General features: G+C 52.0%; 1 protein-coding gene across 11 annotated transcripts in view; it reads left to right on the forward strand.

The window, feature by feature from the left end:
* Positions 1–2,816: 2,816 nt before the first annotated feature.
* DNMBP (dynamin binding protein) overlaps positions 2,817–23,371 on the forward strand; it is a 35,544-nt gene continuing 14,989 nt past the window's right edge. For 2 of the 11 annotated variants that reach the window (XM_062001083.1, XM_062001092.1), the window contains exons 1-8: positions 2,832–2,889; positions 8,108–8,349; positions 8,474–8,576; positions 9,634–9,855; positions 9,975–10,137; positions 11,543–11,721; positions 14,057–14,179; positions 14,709–16,649. In XM_062001083.1, coding sequence (XP_061857067.1) covers positions 11,577–11,721; positions 14,057–14,179; positions 14,709–16,649 — 2,209 coding nt within the window. In that variant the 5' untranslated portion in view covers positions 2,832–2,889; positions 8,108–8,349; positions 8,474–8,576; ... (1 more) ...; positions 9,975–10,137; positions 11,543–11,576. Of the gene's footprint in view, positions 2,890–2,912; positions 3,234–8,107; positions 8,350–8,473; positions 8,577–9,633; positions 9,856–9,974; positions 10,138–11,542; positions 11,722–14,056; positions 14,180–14,708; positions 16,650–20,710; positions 20,776–23,371 lie in introns of those variants that run through there. The other 9 variants (XM_062001084.1, XM_062001086.1, XM_062001085.1 and 6 more) reach the window with 9 other exon arrangements.

Here is a 23,371-nt window from a genome sequence, read left to right on the forward strand (position 1 = left end):
CTGTGAGTGATTTGGTCTGTAAAGGGCAGAATGGGCCAGCAGGTCCCCATTCACAACCAAAGCTGATTTCAAAATCTCTAAATTCTCTATTTTTTTTGTCATTTGATGGCAGAATGAAGTAGAAAAGGATGGTGGGGCTGAGATATTCAAACTCCTGCGTGGTTTAAACACCCCTTCCGCAGCCAAGCCCAGCAGCATTACTCCAGATGTTTGAAGCCACATGTCAATGCATCCAAAAGATTTCCTGGTGGACATGCAGGCAGGATGAGGGAGGCTACTCTCTGTTCCACAGCCTGGCCCCATGCAGCATGCAAAAGAGTCTATTGTCACCACGTGCCAGACATGGGAAGATGCTGCTGCCCTCAACCATAGCACAAGCTCAGCTGACTGAGCTCACTGCTCACATCTGAGGATGTGTATAAAGCTGAGAGCAAGGAAAAGGCTCCGAGGGAGCAGCTTTCAGTGGGCTAATTCAGCAAGTCAGTTGCTGGGCAGGGCAATGCTCAGCCTGCAACAAGCTGCTCATGCCATCCAAGTCCCTCCCAGCAGTGTCAGGACACCCCGCTTGGCCTGCTGGCTCCAGAGTGCTCTCATGTTGCCCTCTTGTGGTCCCAGAAAATGCAGGACAGTCTCCATTCTCCCGTACTTTCCAGTCAGAGGAAATCTAGAACAGAACAGACAGCCCAGGTCACATCACTCACCTCTCAGGCTGCTGTGGGGTTGGCAGTGCAGCAGCAAAATTAGTCTCTGTTACAAGCTTTTTGCCCTACAAGAGGGCATGGCCTTCTGAAAGACTCACTTTCTCTGGGATGGGATTTGTCCAGCTCATTATTCTCACAGCTCTAAATATTTTTGTGTTGAGCAGTTTGGTAAAGCTCCACTTGGCCATGGCTGAGCTCTCCACGTGAAAACGTGGTTACAAAATGTTTCCAAGGCAGCGGTCTCTTAAGCACGCCTCTCAAAGGCTTGCCATGAACTTAGTCCCCAGTGTTGCAAGAAGCGTGAGCTACAAACAGCATTAAACTTTGGACGTAACATCTGCAGCACAGTGGTTTCACGTTCTTTTGAGGTTCCAGTCAAGGCAAAATCAGTTGATAGGTTTGTGTCAGAAGACATAGCAAACAGTTGATCCTCCCCATCCTTTCTGGGCCACTCATGATTTTGCAGACCTCTTCCTCCACCCTATATCCTTCTTCCAAGCTGAAGAGTCACAGACTACAAGTTGTTCACTGTTCAGTCTGTTCCCCATACCTCTGAGCTTCCCTACTGCATGCCTCCAAACTGTCTTCCATTCTCCTTCAGACTTGTTGAGATAAGTATGGGACACCGGAGAAACGTGTAAACAAAGTGAAGCCAGGCACGAAAGAATGAATCGAGAATCTTACAAGCAGAACTGTCAGAAACCACAGGGGGTGTGGGGAGGTGGATGTGAGTCTGTCATACTGCTTCCTGTGGCTGGCATAAAGGAGGCAGAAATTAGCTGAACTCAAAGGAGATTGAGGCAGCTTTGCTAGGGATGTCAGCAGAGAAGAGATGGTTATGGGAGTGACCTGAAAGGCTGCAGGAGAGATGGGGACACCCAAAAAAAGCTCAAAACCTGTCTTGGCAGACAAGAACAACAGAAATTTTGGGTCAGAAGACAACATCTAGAGCCCCACGGCAGGAGCTGCTGACTATTCTTCAGCTCCATCAAACAATATATGAGCATCCATACCTACGGGGAAGAGAGCATCCAGCTCCCCATGCACCCTCGGCCCTCTGCTAGCAGCATCCTGCAGTATGGGTCCCCACTGCAAGAGAGCAGACGGGGAGGCAGCACTCAGCCGGTGCACATACCAACACCCCTCTGGCAGCGGTGCGTGCAACATGCTCTGCACACCCTGCTCCTGGCTGGTAGCGAGCCAAGATGGGATCTGGGTGGTTGCTATGGAGACACATAGCTAAATGCACAAACAAGTGCCAAACAGTGGTAACTGCTCTAGGGGCTGAGAGACTCAGGGCTGCACAGCGTGTTGCTGAGGGATGACATCCCTTGAGGCATGGAGGCTTTTTTTTGGCCTGCCAGGAAAACCAGTGCAGGACGTACTGTATTTGGTCTGTCTGACCCCTATGTGATACACAAACTGGCCCTCCCCATCACAGCTTTCTGGTGGGGAGCTATTTGTTCTTCTCCATCTCAGTGCTCTGGTGTGATCTTACAATGTATCTAAGCAGCCAAGCCAGCTCCTAGCGGAAAAACTGGGACTGCACCAGATGGATAGTGTAGACCCGCTCGTCAGCTGCTACCAAAGCAGAAGCCCACGAGGCAGCAAGAGACTCCCAAGAGAAGGCAACAGCGGGACAGGGGAGGCCCAGCGCTGCTCGTGTCTACGACACAGCAGCACTTTGTAGGGAAGAAGTCGAAGCTGCATCAGCAGCTGCCTGCCTTGCTCTGCGCCAGGCTCCCGGGTGCTCTGCTGGCACCCCAGCACGGGCACACGACGCACAGGTGCGGTGCCCAGCCGGGCAGCTGCGGGGGTGGCAGCGCTCCGCGTCCCCGCGCCTGGCACTCCACGCCAGGCTGTCCCCGGGGTGGCTGCCTCGCAGCCCGGGCCCGAGCGATGCTGCAAAGGGAGACAGATGCCCGCCTGTCACCCGGGGAGCCCGGCGTCCCCAGGCCGCGGCCCAGGCCTCGCTGATCAGCCCCGGCCCGGCCCGGCAACCCTGGCCACGGCCTCCCAGCCGGCACCAGGCCGGGCCCGGCGGGGCGGGCCGTGCGGAGGCAGCCGGGCGGCGGGGCGGGCCGCGGGGCCGGGCGGGGCCGGGCAGCCGCCGCGGGGGGGGGGCGGAGGCGGGAGAGGGACCCGCAGGGCCAGAGCTGCCGCGGCGGCCGGAGCGGGCCGGGAGAAGGTAGGGACTCGCCGGAGCGGCCGTAGGGAGCCTAGCGCTCCCCGCCTGCCGCCGCCCGGCACACTCGCTGCCCCGCCCGCCACCCTCAGCCCCACGGCCCCGCGGCCGCCCGGCCTGCGCCTCCGCCGAGCCCGCGGCGCGGTCTGGCCCCTGCTTCTGCCGGGGCCCCCGCCGCCTCCCGCCCACCGCCTCCCGCCCTCGCCCCGCTGTGCCGGCACCCTGTCCCCCGCGCCGCCCAGCTGTAGGCCGAGGCCCTGCCAGTCCCGGGGGCTGCGCTGGGCCGCCGCCCGCGCTGGCCGGCCCGGGGCGGCGGTTGCCCCTGTCTTGTGGTGCTGCTTGCTGGGGTGGGTGCCGCTAGCTCGGGTGGGTACCGCTAGCTCGGGTGGGTGCTGCTAGCTCGGGTGGGTGCTTTCCCCTCCCAGCCAGCAGCCAGGGGCTTGCGGCAGCGTGTGGCCCTTCTGCCCTGCGTGCCCTGCCGCCTGTGCCCCACAGCACTTACGCTGCCCTGGGAGCACCTCGGCAGTGTGGAGCAGCTGTGGGTACAGGAGCTGCCCATGTACTCTCCATATTGCGTCTGTTGGAACTTCGTCTCTTAAACTGTGTCAGTGCAGCCGCTGGTAGCCCCAGGTGGTCGCCGACCAGGCAAGTATACAGCTGGTAGTAGCTGCCGTTGCCTGAGCAGCTCGTTGCTGGGGAGCACCTGGTCCTGTAAAAATAGTGCAGGCATCAGGGGCTGGGAGTGGTGTGGCACCATGAGCCTGGTGAAGGCTGGCACAGGTGGATGCACACAAAAAGCAGAAGCACCACGCTACAATGCTGTCCCCCTGGGTGCTCCTCTGAGAGCATCTGCCTGCTTGGCGCCAGCCTGAAAAGAGAAGCTCACGAGAGTTCTGTTTGTTTTCACTGCAGCAAATGCAAATCCCTCTGTGTCACTGCCAGCCTGACACCATCACCTTATACTAATAGAGGTGAACTGGAGATGCCTCCTCTAGTGTGGCCCTGCCAGGAGATGGAGGCTTTTGGCTCACCCTCAAGACCTTCTGAGAGGTGGCTGCTGCTCTTGCGATGACCCTTTTGCTGACCCTGAGCAGTGCCTCAGTTGATCCCATCCTTGACACAATTTGGCCTCTGAGTTCAAACATCTCTGCTGCCGTGCCTGGTGTTTGAAGTACTCCCCCCACCTCTGTCCTTTCACATCTCATTTTGCCTTGCCTAGGAAGTGCCTAGGAAGCTTCTAGTTTTGTCATCAACATTAATATCTGGTTTAAGGTTTGTCATTTTTTGTAACTTTCATTTTCTTTTGAAGAGGCTCCCTCTCTCCTTGTCTCTGCCATTCTCTCATTTGTTTCTGCCATTCTCTACTTTGCTTCCATTGCCATTCTACATTTTCCTCTGCAAACAGCCTGAAAGAGTTTGTAGGTAGAGAATTTGCAGTTTTGCAGATGCTTTGCCAAATACAGCCTCTGCTGTGCTATGAGACGTCACCATCATCCCCCTCATTTTGACTCACTCCTCTGGCTGCAAGTCATTCTGGGTATTGTGTCTAAATGTGTCCTGCTTGTTTGTATCAATAATGCCCACATCTCTGAGCTATCTTCTGCTGCTCTGTTCTTTGAAATCCTCTGCTCTGGCAAGGCCAAAGGTTTCAGTTCTCTCTCCAGCTGCTCCACCTGGGATTAGCAGTGACATTAAAAATCACTACAGTCATGCAACAGTTGTAGAGAAATGATCACTTGGCAATGGGATAGGAGGAGCTGAGCAGCAGGGAGAGAAAAGGAGTGACACTGGGAGCTGTGCAGAACAGCAGCTCTGATAGCCCTGGTGGAAGCGTGGCCTTGTGACGACTCAGAGTTCTGTGTGCAGGTGAAGTATCCCTGCAGTGGGTGACTGTTTGGATGGACTTTGTGATGGTGGTGATGTGGCTTGGGTTGGACAGCCTGAGTTGTGCTTACCTTAGCACTTCATTGCCTTAACTGATGATTTCCCCTCAACCTCCAACAAAAGCATTTTTCTAATCATGTCCTCAGAATTGCTCAACTTCACTTGTGAGTGACACAGCTTTTACTTTGACTTATTTTTAGAACCCTTCTGTTAGGAAATATAATCTATTGCTTCCTTCTCAGGAGCACCTAAGGGCTCTGAAAGGAGGAGAGGTCCATGTGATGCCAAGTATCAGCAGAGTCCCTTCCGGGGATTTAGGTTCACAGAACAGGAGCAAAGGCAGGCAAAGAGCAGAGCTTCCAAGTCAAACTCAAGTAATTTCCAGGTTTCTGCAGCAACGTAATGGGCTTCTGTCCAAAAGCTATCTTGAAAAATATTGTTCAGGGTGCAAAGTCAAGTGCTCCAGTGTTAAGGAATGTCCTTGTAGCCCCAGTCCAACCTGTTTTGGATATGTACCTAAGATGTAATGACTAATAACCCCCAGTACACCCAGCCATGGGTACCTCACAGCAGAAGTGATGCTGCTCTTGGGGCTTTATCTGTTCCTTATTCTAAGTCATGTCATTTTAGCCTACCTGCAAAAATGGCAAGAGAGACAACTGTGTGGGAGGAGACAGAACTCGTTAGCAGGGTCTGTAAAGCACATGTAGCCACTCCATACAGAATTTGAGAAACTTTTGCCTCCTAAGCTGATGTATTGGCCTTTGCTTGCTTGAGTCCCCAGTGCCAGGGGTTAAGTACCCATCACAGTCCCCTTGCTCACACGTTGTGGCCAGGTGCTCTGCTTTGCATTAAAAATTGATGCTGTGCTCTAGTTTCCAGATCACTTTCATTTGCTTGTCATCTGGCCCAGCATGAGCTCCTCTTCCTTTCTCCCCAAGCAACATCCTGTGGAAATGCCACCAGCCTGCCTTCAGCCACATCCTGCAATGAAGCAGGTGACCAGCCAGGGAGAGAAGTAGTAGTGGTTTGAATGACTTGTGTGGTACATGGCAGAGCTCCTGTAGCAAATACCCCAAAACTGACAGATGAGTGGTGGGAGACCAGAACTTGCTTAAGTAGCTCTTGTCTTAGGTTGTCCTGGTTCTGGAAGGCTTGGTGATCCAACCTATATTAATTAAATTCAGTGATTTTTGGTTTGTCACATCACAGACAAAGCAAAAGAAGCAATTTCTTTTTAAAGTGAGGAGATTCCTGAACCTGCTGGGAGCCATATGGGGTTGGGAAGTGGAGCACAAAAAAGATCTATGTTTCCTACTGTGTGAAGCTCAGCAGGGGGACTCTTTAGGATCTTCTGTGACAAGCAGCACGTCTTAATGAGAGGCTGCAGCAGTCAGCATTTCCCTGGTAGGAGAAGGTTCCTCTCCTCCACACCATTAGTTGGGTTTTTGCCCTGTTTGCTACATTGTCCATTCTGTCAGAATGCATAGGGCCAGCTCTGCAGTTTGCCACAGCCACAGTCCCTGCACTGGCACTATCAGCAGCCAGGGCCCAGGCAGCCTGGCTCAACGGGGTATTGTTTGTCCCAACCAGGAATGTGCAGGCAAGCAAGGACCTCTGTGAGTTTACAGAGCAACGTGTTCTGCTCCCTCCTAGCTGGGGGAGTGACTGCGGGTGGCAGCAGCTCTGAAAGCTGGCTTGAGCCATCGGGCATATTGGTGTGCGGGCAACATCCTGCCCTCAAAGCGTGGCTGAGGATTCTGTGGGCTGTGCAGTTGCAGTGGGGTAAGGAGGAGAGAAGGAGGACTGTCCCGATTTAGAGACCACGGGGAGGAACAGAGCGAAAGAGTAGGAATGCCTCAGCAAGTAGTTAGTAAGCATCTGTTCCTGACACAATGGCATGAGAAGCCAAACGTTACTCCTGGCTTCCTCCCACTGCGTGTTAGGGACTGATCCTGCAGCCTAGAGTGCAGCGAAAGCTGCAGCAAATCTCTTGTCAAAGCCAGACCCAGTAGCTAGAGGGTGCACTGAACAGGGCTGGGGGGCATCATCTCTGGGGGTGCACTGTGTTTTCAGTGAACAGGCTTTGAGCTGTAGTGAGTAGAGGGAGGCATGAAACAACTCAGATGAAAGGCATAGCATTGTTCAATTTAAGAAAAAAAATCACTGGCAAGATTTCATATTTTTAATATAAATTTCTTTAATGATTCTACAACAAACTTGACCTTTGTACATTTCTGGGAACCTGACTCCTGGTCTACTGCTCAGGCAGGCTCTAATGTTTTTATAGAGACTGAGACATCTGCTGCACAAGCATGCACTCGTCCCTCTTGTGCAAACCAAGTGTGCCTGTGCAAACCCATGCTAAGTATGTTGGTCTGTTTGGGAATATGTTAGTTTTGCAGTTCTGATGCTGTCATGCTGACCAGAGCCAGTTCTAGTAGCGCTGCTTCTTGAATGGGAAGCTGAAAAGTACTATTCAGAGAGAAATAAGAGGTGATAGTGACTGTTAAATTTATTTTTCTTGCTGCTAAGTTTGTGACACCTGTCTTGTACTGCTTTTTATCTCATGATCTGATCAGCACTTTGGGTATACCACTGGATTATCTGTCTGCAAACCCTTTAGGTCTCTTCTTTTACTGCAGCTGTTAATACTTTTTGTAATCGGCCTGAAATGGTCTATTCATGTTGCTGCTTTATCTCCTAAGTGCTTGAAGTCCTTACTTCGGCATCTTTCAGCAAACACAGGGAAGACAGGACTCCTAGGGAAGACAGAACTCCTGTTTCTAAGGTACAGAAACTCATCAGAGACTCATCTGCTCACTTTTACCATCAAAAAGATGCAAAAAAGGGCATTTATGTCAACACCTTTGATAAGTCTACTTCCATCTAAGTGATGGTGCCTTGAGCAAGAGCTGACAAGTACGTGTGGTGCCGAGCCCATTATTTGAGAGTTCTTACCCTGCCCAATTTCAACTGCACAGAGAGAGGAGGGATACAAGAAGTTGTTAAGAGTCAGTGTGTAAATGTCTGGCTGCTGCAGCTTAGTCTGTGCTGAAGGTCTCAAAACAATATTTTAACAGAGTTAATAGCTGTCATTTCATTCTAGTCTCTCATTAGCCCACGCTGGAACAGACATGTTCCAGAGCTAATGGGATAGGCAGTCTTCCACAGAGGTGATGTTAATGTGTGCTGAGCATGCATGCAGGCGGGCTGGGGGCAGTGATTAATGCCCTGGGAATCCACTCCCCACACAAGGCTGTTGTGTCAGGCCCAGAGCTTGGCCCCAGGCAGGCTGGAGTCAGGCAGCCAGGAACACGTTACCTACTTTGTGCAGGATTGGGCAGTGAGGCGGAGACAGCGTGTTCTGAGCGAGGTGAGTTCCTTGCTGCACCGCAGCTTCGTGCTGGCACAGTGAGACTCTCCTTGGATATGGATCTGCTGCTGGGCAGCAGCAGGAGCCCTGCGATTCCCAGTCCTGACCTCCGTCTGCATGAAGTCCCAGTGTTTGCTCGGCTGTGGAGGAGACCTACCTCCATCAGTCCCTGCTCCTGGCAGGCAGGGATCACCCATCCTGAGGTGAGCAGCGAGGATGGTGCTTGGCTTTGGTCAGGAGCAGTGACTCACTGAGGGTCACAGGCGGAGTCTGCTCTTCCTGCTGGAGCCTCTGCTTGAGCTGTTGCTGAATGTTTGTTTTCATCAGATCTAGGGAGGACCCGGGAGAAGCTCAGGTCCACCATTAAGCCTGAAGAGTTGGACTCAGAAATTTTCCACTGTGGAAGATGCTGGGAGGCTTCTTTCTCTAGGTAGGAGTTTGGAGGAAACGTTGGCAGCACTCCATGGAGGCAGACAATCCCAAGGTCTGGGAAAACACAGTGTTTTGTGTTCAGTTTATGTTATGGAGCAAGGAAACCCCCCTCAACTGATTCGCTGCTTTTGAATGCAGGGGCATACTGTCTGTACTGGAGTCAGAGAATGATCCTGCTCTTCTCAGCACTGCTGAGGGAATAAGAGCTTGTTGAGATTCTTTTTTTTGTCAGTTTCAGATGTTACTTCATGCATTCTTACCTCATGGGCCAGCTCTCGGGGAATGCTTTTCACATGAGTGTGTTTGTGCCTATGTTTTACTATCACTGCAATTAATATATACATGGTAGAACAATTGCAATCCTGCTTGCCTCTCTTGATCTTCGGCCTCAATGGAAAATCATGTACATTGTAATGAATGAGTCTCCAGAGCTGCAGGTGAATTAAAGAAGTGACACTGCTGTTTTCAGGGGCAGGACCTGAGCCTCAGGCAGTGGGAGGGGGCCGTATCCTCAGTCCCAGTGACTGCAGCAAAACCAGGGTTTAGGTCTGCAGCACACATGCTGTAATCCTTACACTGCTCAGTCCACTCTTATATTACACTTTTGACAGAAGAAACACGAGAAATCTCACTGTACCATCATGTGCTCCCGGAAGAACAATTCCGAAGAAAACTCCGAGGCAGCAATTAACGCCTGCAATGTTTTTTCCTCCCTTTGTCCCGTGTGGCTGTAAAATTTGCATATTCAGAGTGTGGCACAGGTTGATAGGGCTCTGAACTCAGCAGAGCTCTGTGCCACCAGAGCCGACAGCCTCAGCCTGCCTCCAGGGTGGAGGGCAGCCCCAGATGCCTGCACAGGGCTGCTACTGCTGCGCTGGTTGCTGCCATTCTCCTACTGCCATCAGAGCATGCAGCAGCCTGTCCCAGACACCCTGCCCCAAACAGCACAAGGCTCCTTCCTTGTCTTTAGTGTTTCCAAGCTAACTAATGGCTCTTCCATCTTTTCCCTGCTCCACATGGTCATGTTTTTAATACTGTTACTCCTTCTGCCTCAGTAGGTTTCTGCTACTCTGAACTGCAGCTCTTTGTGCTTCTGATTCACTCCAGTCCATTCATCTCTTTTTGGTGGCAGAGTGCTGTCGGCTGCTGGATATTGGGCTCTTTGTTTGCACAGCCAGCACAAGGCTGGTGACAAAGGGGCAGCCTGTGTCCTGAGGAGCCCACATGCTACTGGGAAGGCAGTGGAGAGCCAGAGGAGTGACAGAGGGACGGCAGAGGTGAGGGTGGCCATGGGCCAGGCTGCAGTCTGATGGCTGCAGCAGAGGCACGGCTGGGAGTGGGTAGGGACGTGCTGGGGAAGCTGTTCCTGCCGAATACAAACCCGCTTTGTTCCCAGGAGGTGAGCTGGACTGGATAAACAGAGTGATCCTGTCAGCAGAAAGCCATTCCCTGGCTGGATCCCCCGCTGGCACTCTCACTGGAAGTTGACTGCACTCCATCAGCTGGAATGTTTTTCTCCTCCCTGTGTTAGCTTCCTCTCTTCCTGCCTTGGGGCTCAGGTGGGGCTGTGCATGGCTGTACGAAGAAGCGGGTGGTGGTGTGTGCCAATGCCATGTTCTTTCTGCTGTTAGAGATGAGATGGTTTGCCAAGCCATGCTGAGCTCGGTATCACCATCTGGGGTGGTGCTTGGGGGTGACCGTGCCCCATGCGTGTAGAGATGTTTTGGGGGGGGAGGGGGTTGAATCCCATTGCAAGGATGTGTCAGACCGGACGAAGCAAGGACTCTGCTTGTGATGTGGGAGGAAAGCAGCTTGTGTCGGGGCTGCTGGGGAGATTGCTGACCTCCTGTTGTCACAGAAGGCAGGACTCTGAAAGCACCTCAGAGGGCTGTCAGCAGTGCCATGCTCTGCCCATAATTGCAGTGGGACAGGAAGATGGAAGGAAGCACACATCAGTTTGAGGTGCAGATGTTAAGGAATAATTTTTGGGTTCCTGTTTGCCTTGGACAGATACACTTTTCAGTTTCCCCAGTTCCCAAGGGATATAGGAAGAGGAGAAGGAGTGACTGAAGCTGCAGGACTGCTGCTGCCTTGGTGTGGTATATTGCCTTGATGGTGAGGCAGCTTGGTACAAAGCAAAGACAATACAGAAAAGATATCCTGGCACAGCAGCCACTTCTAGAGGAGGAAGAAATCCAAGACATAGCCCCTTGGTGAGGGTGCCTTCATTGTCCCCTGCCAGGGGAAATGTCAGTCTTGGATCCCAGAGCCTTGGACAGGGTCTGCACCCTCATCTTCACCTGGCTTCTGCCAAGAGCCATGATGTGGCCTCCCAGGGGATGGCTGCGCAGGCAGAAGGGCATTTGCAGACAGGTCTGTGTCAGCCCAGGTGAGGCTGGGAGTAGTTCACTGGTCTGAAAGAGGATGGTGTGGTGAGCTTGCCTGAGTGGACCTTGTGCCTCTTCTCTTGCTGGGTCAAAGTGTGCCGCTTCTCCAGCACACGATTCCTGTGGCTCTGAGCGGTGGCATGGGGAGAGGGCTGCCTGTGCCCATACCACCAGAGCATGCATGGTGAGACCATGTAAGTGGTGCTATCTGCCCATGCAGTCCTGGCAGGCTCAGGGCCCTGCCCTGTGTGTTAGGGAAACGCTGAGCTTCCTCCCCTCCTCTTGCTTCCTTCCTGACAGGAATTCACTTCCAATTTTGTTGCAGCTTCTCCCCCTGTTGCAATACTAACACGTGTCCCCACAGAGATAGTCAGAGGGGCTAGGCAAGGCATGGGGGCTGCATTGCTGGAGACTCTTGGCTCCTGGTGTGTGCTTCCCATGGTGAGGGGTTTCAGGGAGCTCGAGACAGGATCCTCTCACACTGTCTCTCATGCTCAGGAAAGATTTTACTTTCATAGTGTTTGTGTGGTAATTACAGGTGTTTCTGGCTGCTAACAAACTTCCCTCTGTGTCTCAGCTTTAGGTACTGATCCACCTTCAGACTCCATACAATGGAGGCTGGCTCCCTGGTACGGGCAGTCTTTGATTTCTGTCCCAGCGTTTCTGAAGAGCTGCCCCTCTTCGTAGGAGATGTCATTGAGGTTCTCGATGTGGTGGATGAGTTCTGGCTCCTGGGCAAGAAGGAGGGTGTCACAGGTAAGAGCGGGAAATGCCTGCACCTGGATCCACAGATGTGCCAGCTAAACAGTCTGTGAGCACACCTTCCCTTGGCCAGCCCTGTGCAGGACCAGATCTGATTTACTACATCTTTCATGGGACTTTGCTTGGGACTGAGAGTGCAAGTCGCCTGCTACTGGTCTCCTGCCAACTTTGTGTCAACTATTCAGACAATTCATTTGTTGTTTTTTGAGAGAGATTAGTGGAGGGTCACTTCTCAAGAAGATGACAGCTTCACAATACTAGTTTCTCCATCCTCTGTGGTGAGACAGCCCATTTCCTGGCTAGTTTATGCACTGACCCACTGTGGCAGTGGAAGGAGAGAGAGGAAGCAGATGCACTCAGAGTGGAAATGCATCCACGTCCAAGTGACCTCATCCGGTCAAGTCAGTGGGAGACACAACGGCAGAGTTTGTGTGTCCCCCTGAGCCCTCTGACTCAGCCCTACTTCCTCCTTTCCGCTTTAAAGTATTTCCTGCACAAGCTACCAACAATATCTGGGTGCCTGCAATAGTGTGAAAGTCTCCAATAATTTTTGAGAGGCATGAGAAACTTCTGAAGCAGCAAATGCCTTAGTGAAACACTTAGGCTCGTAGCCACTGTCTAAGCAGCTCTTTCTCATCATAGTACTGGTGTTGAGAGGATGTATGAACTCTCAGGGAGATGAAAACCAGACCACTTCAAAGCACAAGACTGACTCTCTCTTCAGCATTAGGGTGGGACTAGAGTTTCATCCCTGGCCATGGAGATGGGGCTGCTATTGCAGCAGCAGCAGCCCCGGCTCTGCTAACAGCCATGTCTGTCTCCCAGCTAAAACAAAGATGGACAGGAGCAAAGGTGGAGAGGAGGACTTCTTTCCTACACTCCATGTAGCTGATAAGTGGCTTTGAATGAATGTATGCCTGATCCTTCTGCTGCTGAAGTCATTGGGCACAGATTACTTGCGGAAATCACCAGTATCTACTTCACAGTTTTGTCTCCTAGAGTAACTGATGTGCTTGTTCTCAAGAAGATGAAGCTATTAAGGAATGATAACCAGATGTATGTTGTAGCTCAAAGATAAAGAAACATGCTGATGTCAAACCAAATGGTTTTTAATGACCTTTGACTCAAAACCCACTTGCATTCCTGCTTTCCCTTGGAACAGCTGTTGTAGAGAATTAAAAAAAAGTGCTTTTGAATAGAAGCTGTGGAGGTGCCGCAGCCTACTGATAATAATACTCAGTACTCTGTGAGGAATAATTAATGTAGCTCCATGACTTCCTTTCTAACTGTATTAGGTTGTTTCCATGTAGAGAGCAGGAAACTAAGACATGGAAAAAGTGGTAATCTTGGTTAAAATAATGAAGGAAGCCACTGAGGCTGGCAGCCTGTGAGCTGCAGATTGAACCTCAGCTTAGTGACTGCAGATGCCAAACTGCCTGAACCCAGTGCGAAGTTCTAAGTGCCTAGGATATGGTGTCTCCAGATTTTCTTGGAGGAGATGGATGCCATAGTGGGTCATCAGGAGTGAATGTTGGAAGTGCTGCTAGCCCACACTCCATCATATTCCCTTGCCACAAATTGTAAAAGATAGGAATGACATTTTAAGTGACCTTTGTAGTGGGCTCTGACACATCCTGTGCTCCTGAAACTAGTAGCTGAGTGGTATCTTGTGATGGCCAGAAAGTGTGTGCTGCCCTGTCTGGCTGTGGCCTGTTTTAATAGCTTAGCATCTAACGGGTGCCACAGTGAAAGAAGTGCACAGAGGTGATAAAGTGGGGAAAGTCCCTGGAGCCTCAGTAGCACTGATGCTATGGCAGAGCCTATCCCTCAGATGTGGCCATTTTGAGTGTGGTGGCCTGATTTCTGCCCTGAGGCCACACAGGGGCCAAGGTTTACAGAGTGGGGAGCACCAGGTGGATGTGCCCAGTCCGAAGTCACTGCTCTCATGATCCAGCACTACTGGGTCTCCCAGTCTTCATTGTGGCTGAGTTGTGAAGCAAGCAATGAAAGCTGAAAAACCTAAGATATCTGTTCCAAGAAACTTCATGCTGATGGCACAGTCCCAGTAGTGAACACAGCCTGTTCATTGCCTGGAGTGAGCTGAGTGTACAAAGCTTTTTGTTCTCTGTTAGCTCCTAAGCATTTAAAACCTCAGGAATTCCTGACTCACCAACTCATTCCTCTTCCACCATGTTACTGAGGCACCCTGGGTAGCTGTGTATTTTCCTTTAGCAAGAGATTAATAGATTCCAAAATCTGTAAGAAGGCTGAAGGGGGTGGTGGTGGCCTACAGGAAAGGCTTGTTGCTGACAACTACTTCTTGTTTTAGGGCAGTTTCCTAGCAGCTTTGTGGAACCTGTGGATATTCCCCCTTTGAAGCAGGGAGAAAAACTGTTTGTTTGTACCAATGACTTCACATCTCAAGAACCAGGGAGCTTGTCATTGCAGAGAGGTAATCTCCATTCCCTTCCTTTGCTTTGCACATCATAGCTCTCATTTATGAAGGATTTCCAGATGCATGAACCTAGTCACAGCATCCTTCCCAAAGTGACAGGAGAGAGGGAAATTTCCTAATACCTCATGACATGGGTCATGTCAAATCCACTGTGGACCTTTAGGCTTCTGCCACTCTGGTACTCGTTTCTCATGATGTGCCTTTAGTTTTGAAATTCCAAACATTGGAGTTGTCTGATCATAGTAAATTTATATCTGCCTTTAACTGCCCTCCAATCCCCAAATCTTAGACTGGTGTTTGGGAAGGAAATCAAAGCTTTGATACACCTTCATGGCTTTGCAGCCAAAACTTCTTAGGTACGTGCATGCAAGAGGCTGCGATGCTTCATGCCTTACCCGCAGTCTGTGCATGCAGTGCTCAGCATGCACTACACTCTGCAGAGGGACAGACCTCACCCACAGGCAAGAAGGACACGGGGAGGCAATCATGAGGGCAGTTTTGACCTGGTGTGTCTCATTCCCTGCAGGAGACCTGGTGGTCCTGGGAGGATCCTTGGACTCCAGCTGGCTCCAGGGCCGAAGCAGCTGGGGTTCCAAGGGCTTTTTCCCCTCATCATGTGTGCGGGAGCTGTGCCTTTCAGTTCGGAGCCATCAGCTGTCTCAGAGTGCTCTCCTGGAGGTGCCTGCCTACTCACTGGGTCAAGCCCGGGCCCTGATGGACTTGTCTGCTCAGCTAGAGGAAGAACTGGACTTCAGGGAAGGAGATGTGATCAACATTGTTAGTGTCCCAGAGCCTGGCTGGTTTGAAGGCGAGCTCAGAGGCCACAGGGGCATCTTCCCAGAGGGTTTTGTGGAACTGCTTACACCTCTGCGAGCATCAGGAACCTCAGTGAGTTCAGAGCCTACAGGGCCTTGTGACACCAATGGCACAGTGGAGGTGCCCCCCAAGGAGGAAGAGGAGCCAGGGAGCACTTATGGTGTCGCCCTCTATCAGTTCCAAGCCCTAGAGTCCAAGGAACTGGATTTTGATGTGGGTGATAGGATTCGAATCATAGGCATTCTGGAGGATGGCTGGCTGGAGGGGGAGCTGAGGGGGAAACGTGGCATCTTTCCACACAGATTTGTGAGGCTGGAAGACTCTGAGGCTTGCATGAAAAAGGAGAGTGCAGTGGATCTCCAAGGTGGAGGCAGCTGGGGAGTGTCCATCCATCAAGACCCAGAAAGCACCTGCTCCAAAGTCCATCCTCTGCCAGGGAAAGATGACAGGGAAGAGGAAGATGGCTCAGCTGTACACCCTGAGCCTCCCACCATTTTCTCTGACAGAGTGGGGAAGTCAGAGAGCCCTCTTGGCACTGACTTGAGACAGCATCAGGCCTTTCCAAGCACAGAACACCAAGAGCCACATCCCAAAGGCACAGCAGACTCACTCCCCTTGGACCACATTATGACGGTGAATGGCCTTCACCCCTCTGCTCAGCTGCCTCCCCAGTGGGGCAACAGGCCTGGCCAGGCAGGTGAGTTGGTGCCTGAGGGGGCCATTTCAGCCTCCCCAGGAAACTCAGAAACTCACACGCTGCCTGAGCACAATGGAGACGGTCCCACCGTGCTTCCACAGGCTCCCCACTCTTCCCCAGATCCTTGCAGGAGCAAGGCAGTTTCTTCTCCTGACAGCTGGGCAGCATCTGAGTCCCAGGAGTGCCACAGCAGCATCCAGGACCTAGATGATGGGATGGACAGTCAACAGGAGAAGTCCAAACCCTGTTTCTCCAGCTTGGGAGGTGTCCAAGTGGGCCTGGACACATGGGCTGGGAGCTGGGGGGAGTGCTGCCAGCTTGCATCGCAGGGGGATGGCAGCACAGACATTGACTCCAAACTGACAGAGCAGCTGGCACAGTTTGAAAAGAGTCTGTCAAGTACCAGTGCTGAGCAGGATAAAGTCTCCCGTCACTTCTCTATCTTGGACTACAGCTCTGAGAAAGACATTGTCCGTGGGTCTCCAGAGTGTGCCCCTCAAGCCAGGCAGCCAGAGAGGCGGAAGGCCCTGAGGCCACCACCTCCTCGGCCAGGCAGCCTTGCCACAGCCTCTGTGCACAGGCTGGCTGGCCATGTGCCCAAGGGCAGGTTTCTGTCCTCAGTCAAGCCATCCCGGCCTGCACCACGGCCTCCATCCAGCAACCAGCGCAAAAATGTGGCCCCTACGCAGCTTCAGCCCAGCACACAGGAGCAGCGGGCGGAGGAGGGGCTCGAGGACTTGACACGGGCAGGATCGGTTTCCCCCCACTCTATCCTGCTGACGAGGATCAGAGAAGTGGAACGAGACCTGGAGGCGTACGGCAAGACCCACGCTGAGCTAAGCCTAATGCTGGAGGAGCAGCAGGATGAGCTGGTGAGAGCAGAGACCCTGGAAAACCTTGATTTCTGTGACTCCAATATCGAGAGCCTCAGCATGGAGCTGCAGGAGCTGAGAGGTGAGATTGCAGCAGCGTGGGATGGGCGTGTTTCAAGGAGACAGCTGACCCCTGCTGCCAGCAGACATTGTTTGATCTAGTCTTTTCTTTCCTTCTTTAATCCCTGATTTTGGTCCTTTTGTAAGCATTGCAGTACAAATCACGATGATTTTGCTTCAGAGAATTAGTGTCATTCTCTGGACATATCCCATGACCCTCCGTCCTGGCCTTCTCTGCCCCCTTTTCCTTCCATTTCTTTTTCCTCCTAAGTCCTCTTCCATTCCCACCATACATCCAGAGCCTTCATCTGATCCATTCCCAATGTGTCCTTGCTTTCAAACAAAACCACAGCTGCTGCATATTCAACCTCACCACTTCTTAGCTGTAGGGGAGTGAGCAGCAGAGTGGCTTTGCTGGTGGTCCTGCAGTTGAGATTTGAGTTGATGTCTCTGGCTTGACTGCCCTCAGGCTTTCAGGGCACTGGGTTTCCTGCACGTTCTTCTCTGTTGGTGATACAGACCTCTGGGGACTTGTCACTCATATCAGAAGGAATGCTTGAAAGGTGCTGAACCTGGCCCAGCAGTGGGATGGATTAGTGGCCAAAAAGTCAAGTGTCTCCCTGTGCTCGTGCTGTCTGTGGAGTTCAGGATAGGAAATGGCACTATGCTGTCAGTAACAGCAACAAAAACCTTTAAATTTTGGCATGTCTGTAGCTTGAAAAGGTGACTTTTACCCATGCAGGCCAGAAAAATTACTCAGAGAGGAGAAATTTGCCATGATTGTACCAGCACAAAGATGCCATATAAAGATCAGTGCTGTTAATTACATTGCGCTTGATATTACAATAGACAACGTGGAAAGACCAGACCACGTTCATCTCCCATAGTCCCTTTCCCAGCTTCTCCCAGGAGCTCTGACACTGCAGTTCTGTTCCCAAAACCCACGATGTGCAGGAAATGTGGGCACTACACGCAGGAGTTGGAGTGAAATGCCAACTCCTGCCTGGGGATTACTCACTCTGACTTCATTGCCTCCATCCTCCCACTGCTTAATCAGCGCAAGGGAGCCCAGGCACGTTGCTGCAGGATCATGTCTCATGCAGAGCGCAGGGAAATGCAGGTTGGTAGGAGAGTGCCAGGGAAACAGGGTGACAGACAGCCTCCATGTCAGCAGTGTACCAGAGGGGTGCTTGGAAAAGGCTTAGAGGATTTGAGGCTAGATGAAATAACTTGAAGGTAGGAAAAGGAAAATCTAGGCTGGATCTCAAGGGAGATTTTCTGATGGCATGAGTCTTGCTGGGAAATGTCTCCTACTCTCCCAGGGCTTCCTAACAGAGGGCAGATATGGCAGAAACTGTGCCCTGTTGGTTACTGCAACTGGAAGATTTAGGCAGGAACTAACACACTATCCTGAGGCATCCTAGCCATCAAGTTACCCACTTGGTAATCCTAGGGGATGACTTTTCACCACTTCAAGAGACCTGAGGATTTATATGTAGCCTCTCTATGATAAGTAGCCTGATAAAGATGTGCCCTACCCAAGCTCTGTCCCATCCCTCCTGACACATCTGAGTGTGGCCAGAGAGCGTGTCTCAAGCTTGCCAGCCCAGCTTTAGTACAGGGGGACAGATCAGTAATGCACTATTGCATCAGCTCTGTAAATCATGTTTGCACCGTGCCTTGGGCCTGCCTTAGCCTTGCACCGTGAGGTGCACATGGAGACATGCTGGAGGGAGAAAAGCTTCCCCTAAGTATTGACTGGCAACCAAAGTAGGGCTTGAGATGGAACTCAGCCTCTTGGTATGTCCCTTGGGGAGCCAAAGGAGGAGCAGAAAGTACATGGTCTTCTAAAATATGCATTTAAAATCTCCAGGTTACTAGTTTGGTGTGCCATGTGTGCACACTGTTGGTTTCGCCGATCACCAGACTTGGGCAGGGTTAGTGCTTGCCCTCCTGCAGTTGGAGTAGGAGGCACCATTGGTTTTATTTTTGTCTTCCACCAGCTGGAAGCATTGGCTGTGCAGACCTAACAAATGTTAGAAGAATCTGAGACGTGGATGGCAGTCACCAACTCTCCTGATTTCTGTCTAGCACCAACTCTCCTGATTTCTGTCTAGTGTATGTTGTGGTTGGCTTTTGGTTTCTCATAGGAGCTCCTACATTTGGCGTGGAAAACTGAAATAGATTGTGCCCTGCAGCAAAAGCAGTTACCGGAGTGCATGTTTCTATAGCCTCCTGGAAACTCAGATTGTGTTGGCACTGGACTCCATAGCCCAAGTGGTGCCTTCAGGCCTGTTCCTGTCAGCAGGTGCACCAGCCGTTCTCGCTGGAGCAGGGAGCTGGGCAGCTGTGGCTGCATGGCACTGTGTAGTCACTGCTCAGGAATGCTCTGTCACACAGGGACCTGCTTCTCTCCTGTTCTTCACAGGACCTGTGGGTGAGGGCTGGGAAAAAGGTGGGTTCAGCATCAGGTTTGAGCCAGGGACAGCCTGAAGGCCTCAGTTTCCCCCATTGAGGTGTGGAGCAGAGCCCAGCCTCTGCTAGACCATGTAATTTAGCCCCCATGCTGGCATGAGCGTGAAGGCAGTGGAAGGAGATCCGATATCCCATCTCTGGTTTGTGGCTTCCCAACAGTCCCACACACCATCGATTTCCCTTCCCTGAGGACGTTGGTCTCGGGCAGGGCCTCCACATGCACCAGTGCCCTTCTTTTCGCTGCCTCTGAGACGCCCGGGGAGAGGCTTTGGCAAAGCAGCGGAGCCGGTTTGGGCGGTGAGAGCGCAGCTCCAGTCTCCCTCCTCGGGCTGGTTACTGATTACTTTGGGCAGCAGGTGGAGGAGGCCGCCAGGGCTCTCAGCGATTGGGCCTGCTCTTCTCAGTGCCCTAGCTGGCTGGTTTCAGGAAGCCACGCCTGTGTTTCACTTGGGATAGGAGCAGTAGAGCAGAGCAGAAGAGCGGCGTCAGCGCGGGCTTGGGCTGGGGGAGCAGATAGCAGAGGGAGTCAGCACCTGCTCTACACCCCAGCGGGACTATGTGCTCTTACGCCAGGACCAAACACAGTGCGAAGGAGCCGAGGCTCCGAGGCTGGGAATATGAGGACTGTTGTGCTGTGTGGAGAGAGGAGGTGGCTGGGGCAGCTGCACTGCGCGGTGAGGCTCGCTGCTATGATGGACCCAGGGCGAGGAGGCAGGACCCACGCTGCCGTGGAGCTGGTTACAGGAGTGAGGAGGGCATCTCTGCGGATCAACGGAGCATGAACGGAGACTGGGAAGGTTTTTGGAAAGGAGATATCCAGTATGTGGACTGCAGGAGAGAGGACAGTGCTTGGGAAAACAAAAGCTGGAATACAGAGGGTAGAAACTTTAGGGTGTATGAGAGGGAGGGCGTTCAACATAGAGACTGCAGTTCCGAGATAAGAGAAGGGCGGTACAGAGAGGACAGAGTACCTGGGCAGTATCGGGATAGGAGAAGGCAGTATGGAGAGAATACAGGCCCTGGAGGCTATAGGGAGGGGGGAAGGCAGTATCAGGAGGACAGAAATTCTAGGGACTACAGTGAGGATGACAGATGTTATGGGGAAAAGGAAAGGTGGTATAGGCAGGAGAGGGACTCTGGGGACTACAGGGAGGGGAGTAGGCGGTATAGAGAGGATGGAGGCAATCAAATACACAGGGGAAGGGAAAAGTTGTATAGAGAGAATGGAGACTCTAGGGTACATAGAGAGCAGGAAAAGTGGTATGTAGGTGTCAGGGACCAAGAAGACTTTGAGCGGCATAGGCAGCCCAAAGACCATGCTGTGATTAACAGTTATTTGGGCAGAGCTCGTGAAGCTCCTGCATTTGCAGTCTGGTCCTCAGAAAATGGTAGAGCGCGCCAGGGGCCAGACAGCTGTTACACACAGTCTAAGATGCAAGATGTGGACTGCAATGGTCACGGAGAGCTGCAAGGAGCGGCCCCGGGGCCAGGGATGCCAACAGAGCGCTCGAGGGTCCGCACGGGCCGGCCGGACTGGAGCCAGGCCTGGGAACAGGAAGCCGAGGAAGCCGACAGGGTGGGCTCCGTGCTGCAGCGGAACAGCTTCTACCGACGGACGGCACCCAGCACCCTGCGGCACTCAGAGTTTGTGCAAACCAGGAAGGAGAAGCGAGGTACCTGGGGAAATGCTGGGTCGTTGCCTCAGGGCCTGCCTTCCCCTTGCCCGGACACCAGGGCAGTAATGGAGCTCTGGCACAGGCAGGTGCCCAAGCATAGATGGGCATCATCATTGTTACCCCTCTGTACAGTGAACTACATGTCCTGCTAGGGCTCTTGCCTCTATTTTGCAGAGGCCCAGGTGGGAAGGAAGCCCAGGCAGCAAGGATCTGCAGCTCACTGCCATCTTCACTCCTCCATCTGTGGCCCAAGTGTTCTGGGTACACCCTAAAACCTGTGGCACCGATTTGTCTGCTCTTTCAGTGTTCTAAAAAAGTTTTTTTATAGGGGAAAGGGTGAGATGTTGGGTTTATTCACATTGCCTATTTTACTTTCATAACCCATCATGAACAGATTCGGTGTGTAGGAACCAGTTCCTGACCCTGAGGAGGGTAAGCATGGCAGCTGTTGGCAGGCCGCACAAAGCAACAAATAGGGAAAGTCTTTGTAGCACTCAGACATATGTAGGGGGCAAGTATTTGTAGTTGCATGATTCCACGTGGGCAGACACTGGGCCACCTACATGTTGTGGGGGCTGTTGCAGATGAGAGTAGTATCTGCTGCATCACCAGCCCCTCAGTACTGCAGTGCCAATGGTACAGCAGTTACATGACCTGTGTCCTCAAGCCATCCCTGAGTCTCCAATCTCATCAACTGGCATCTTGGAACTGGAGAGATACCAAAGCTGGAGGACTCAGGCTGTCTTAGCATGGGCAGAATTGTCCCATTGATACTGTGGCTAGGACAGAGTCAGCTGCAGACAACTTTGAGGGGGCTTGGTTTGTTTTTGCAAGAATTGGTGTGTGCTGAAGAAGTGGTGGTGAGGAGGGGGCAGAGGATGGTAGGGTCTGGGCAGAGAGACCAAAAGAGCCCTTTTTGGTGGACTGGTTTCCTTAATGGGCAGCCATATGTCTGAAAACCTGTTTGCTTCTGCACTCATTCTGCCAGCGTCTGTCTCAGGCACTTGTGTGAACTCTCCCTGAGGGGGGGTAAACAGCACCACAGTGCAGCAGCCAAAAAGGTGCCAGAACTGGAGGCTGCAGCTGCCTATTGGATTAAACAGTGTGAAATCTGTCTCCTGGAGGTACTTGATTAAGCAGGCTCTGGCAGCTGCATTTCTGCACTCTCTGGCCACACTGGGAGGGTGGGACTTTGCTCGGCTGTTGTCTCCCAGGCGAGGGAAGGGAGAGGCTTTGCAGTGCCAGGACGTCCAAAGGGCAGTGCAGAAGCGAGGAGGAGCGAGAGAGGGAAACGACCCACAAAGCTTTAGCAGGCTGGAGCAGTGCTGGCCTGGCCAGCTTTTGCAAGAGTTGAGGGGACGGACTGATGTCAGTTGAGAGCTGGGAGGAGGTGATGGATCTTTTTTTTTCCCCCCACTGTGGCAGTCTCGGGAGCAGGGGAGCAGCTACAGGATGGGCAGGGCCAGGGTCTTGCAGCAGGAGAGGAGGATGGAGGCTCCAGGTATTTTGTAACACTGTCTATCCTGTGGCCTGTTTCTGGCTGCAGTTCCCTGTGCCTTTACTCCTGCGCTGGTGGGACACAGTGCTGCACCAGCAACAGCCCTCCTTGGCAAAATACACTTTGTTGCCATAGTGGCCTCAATGTAAGGCCTCACCCACACCAGCACCTCTTTGCTGTCTCAGTGTAAGACCTCACCTGCATGTGAGAGCCTCCCCAAAACCCTCCCATCACACTGGGCAGCACACACTCTGTCACATGGATGATAAGAAAAAGTTGGCCTTTCCCTCTGTGTATGCTCCAGGCACCTTTTTAGTGCTGTCTGCTTCTCTCCCAGGTTCTTGCTCCTGTCCACAGAGTAACAGAACTTAATATTTGAAAGCCCCAGTAGAGATGAGATGGTCTTGTCTATAAGCAGGGTTATTATACTTTGTACAGATTTCTCTGCAGTGTAGCCCAATGTCAGCTGTTTGGTTAGCGCATCTCCTCTGGGATGAGACTCAGATGTGTCTGCCTGCCTCATCAACAGAAGGAGAATCCACCTGTCAGAGCTTCACTGCTTAGTCACCGCCACTCTTAAAGGTTTTGCATGCTAATGTGTTGCATTTCAGCTCTAAACACCAACCTTTTTGTACTAAATTAGAGCTTTTTAGTTGTTGGATGTTCTTCTGAGGCAGGTACTACAATTAAGTATTTTTTCAGTCTTCATTTCTTTGTAGTGGATAGAGTCTGAAAATATTCGTGGCAAAGATTCACAGGAAGATCTTTCATTGTTTATTCTTCCTGATGCTCACTCATTTTTCAGTTCAGACTCTTAAAATAATGGATATCAGAGCTGCATGAGGCATTCTGGGTGGGTGTCAGCACTTAACACTCCAATCTGCCTCTACAGCGCTCAGGGAACTCCTGCTGAGCTTTGGCAGACCAAGCAGAAGCATTACTCCCCAGAATACAGCCCTATGGGTGCCTGCATTTCTTGTCACCGTTCATACATTTCACTGCATTAAACCTGCTTGGTTTGAATAATTCCATTTTATTCAGGATACCTTGGGTCACTCCGTGACTCATACGCCTCATCTTTATTTGTGTTGAATT

The sequence above is a fragment of the Colius striatus genome, chromosome 8, assembly GCF_028858725.1.
Source record: "Colius striatus isolate bColStr4 chromosome 8, bColStr4.1.hap1, whole genome shotgun sequence".
NCBI classification, from domain to species: Eukaryota; Metazoa; Chordata; class Aves; order Coliiformes; family Coliidae; genus Colius; species Colius striatus.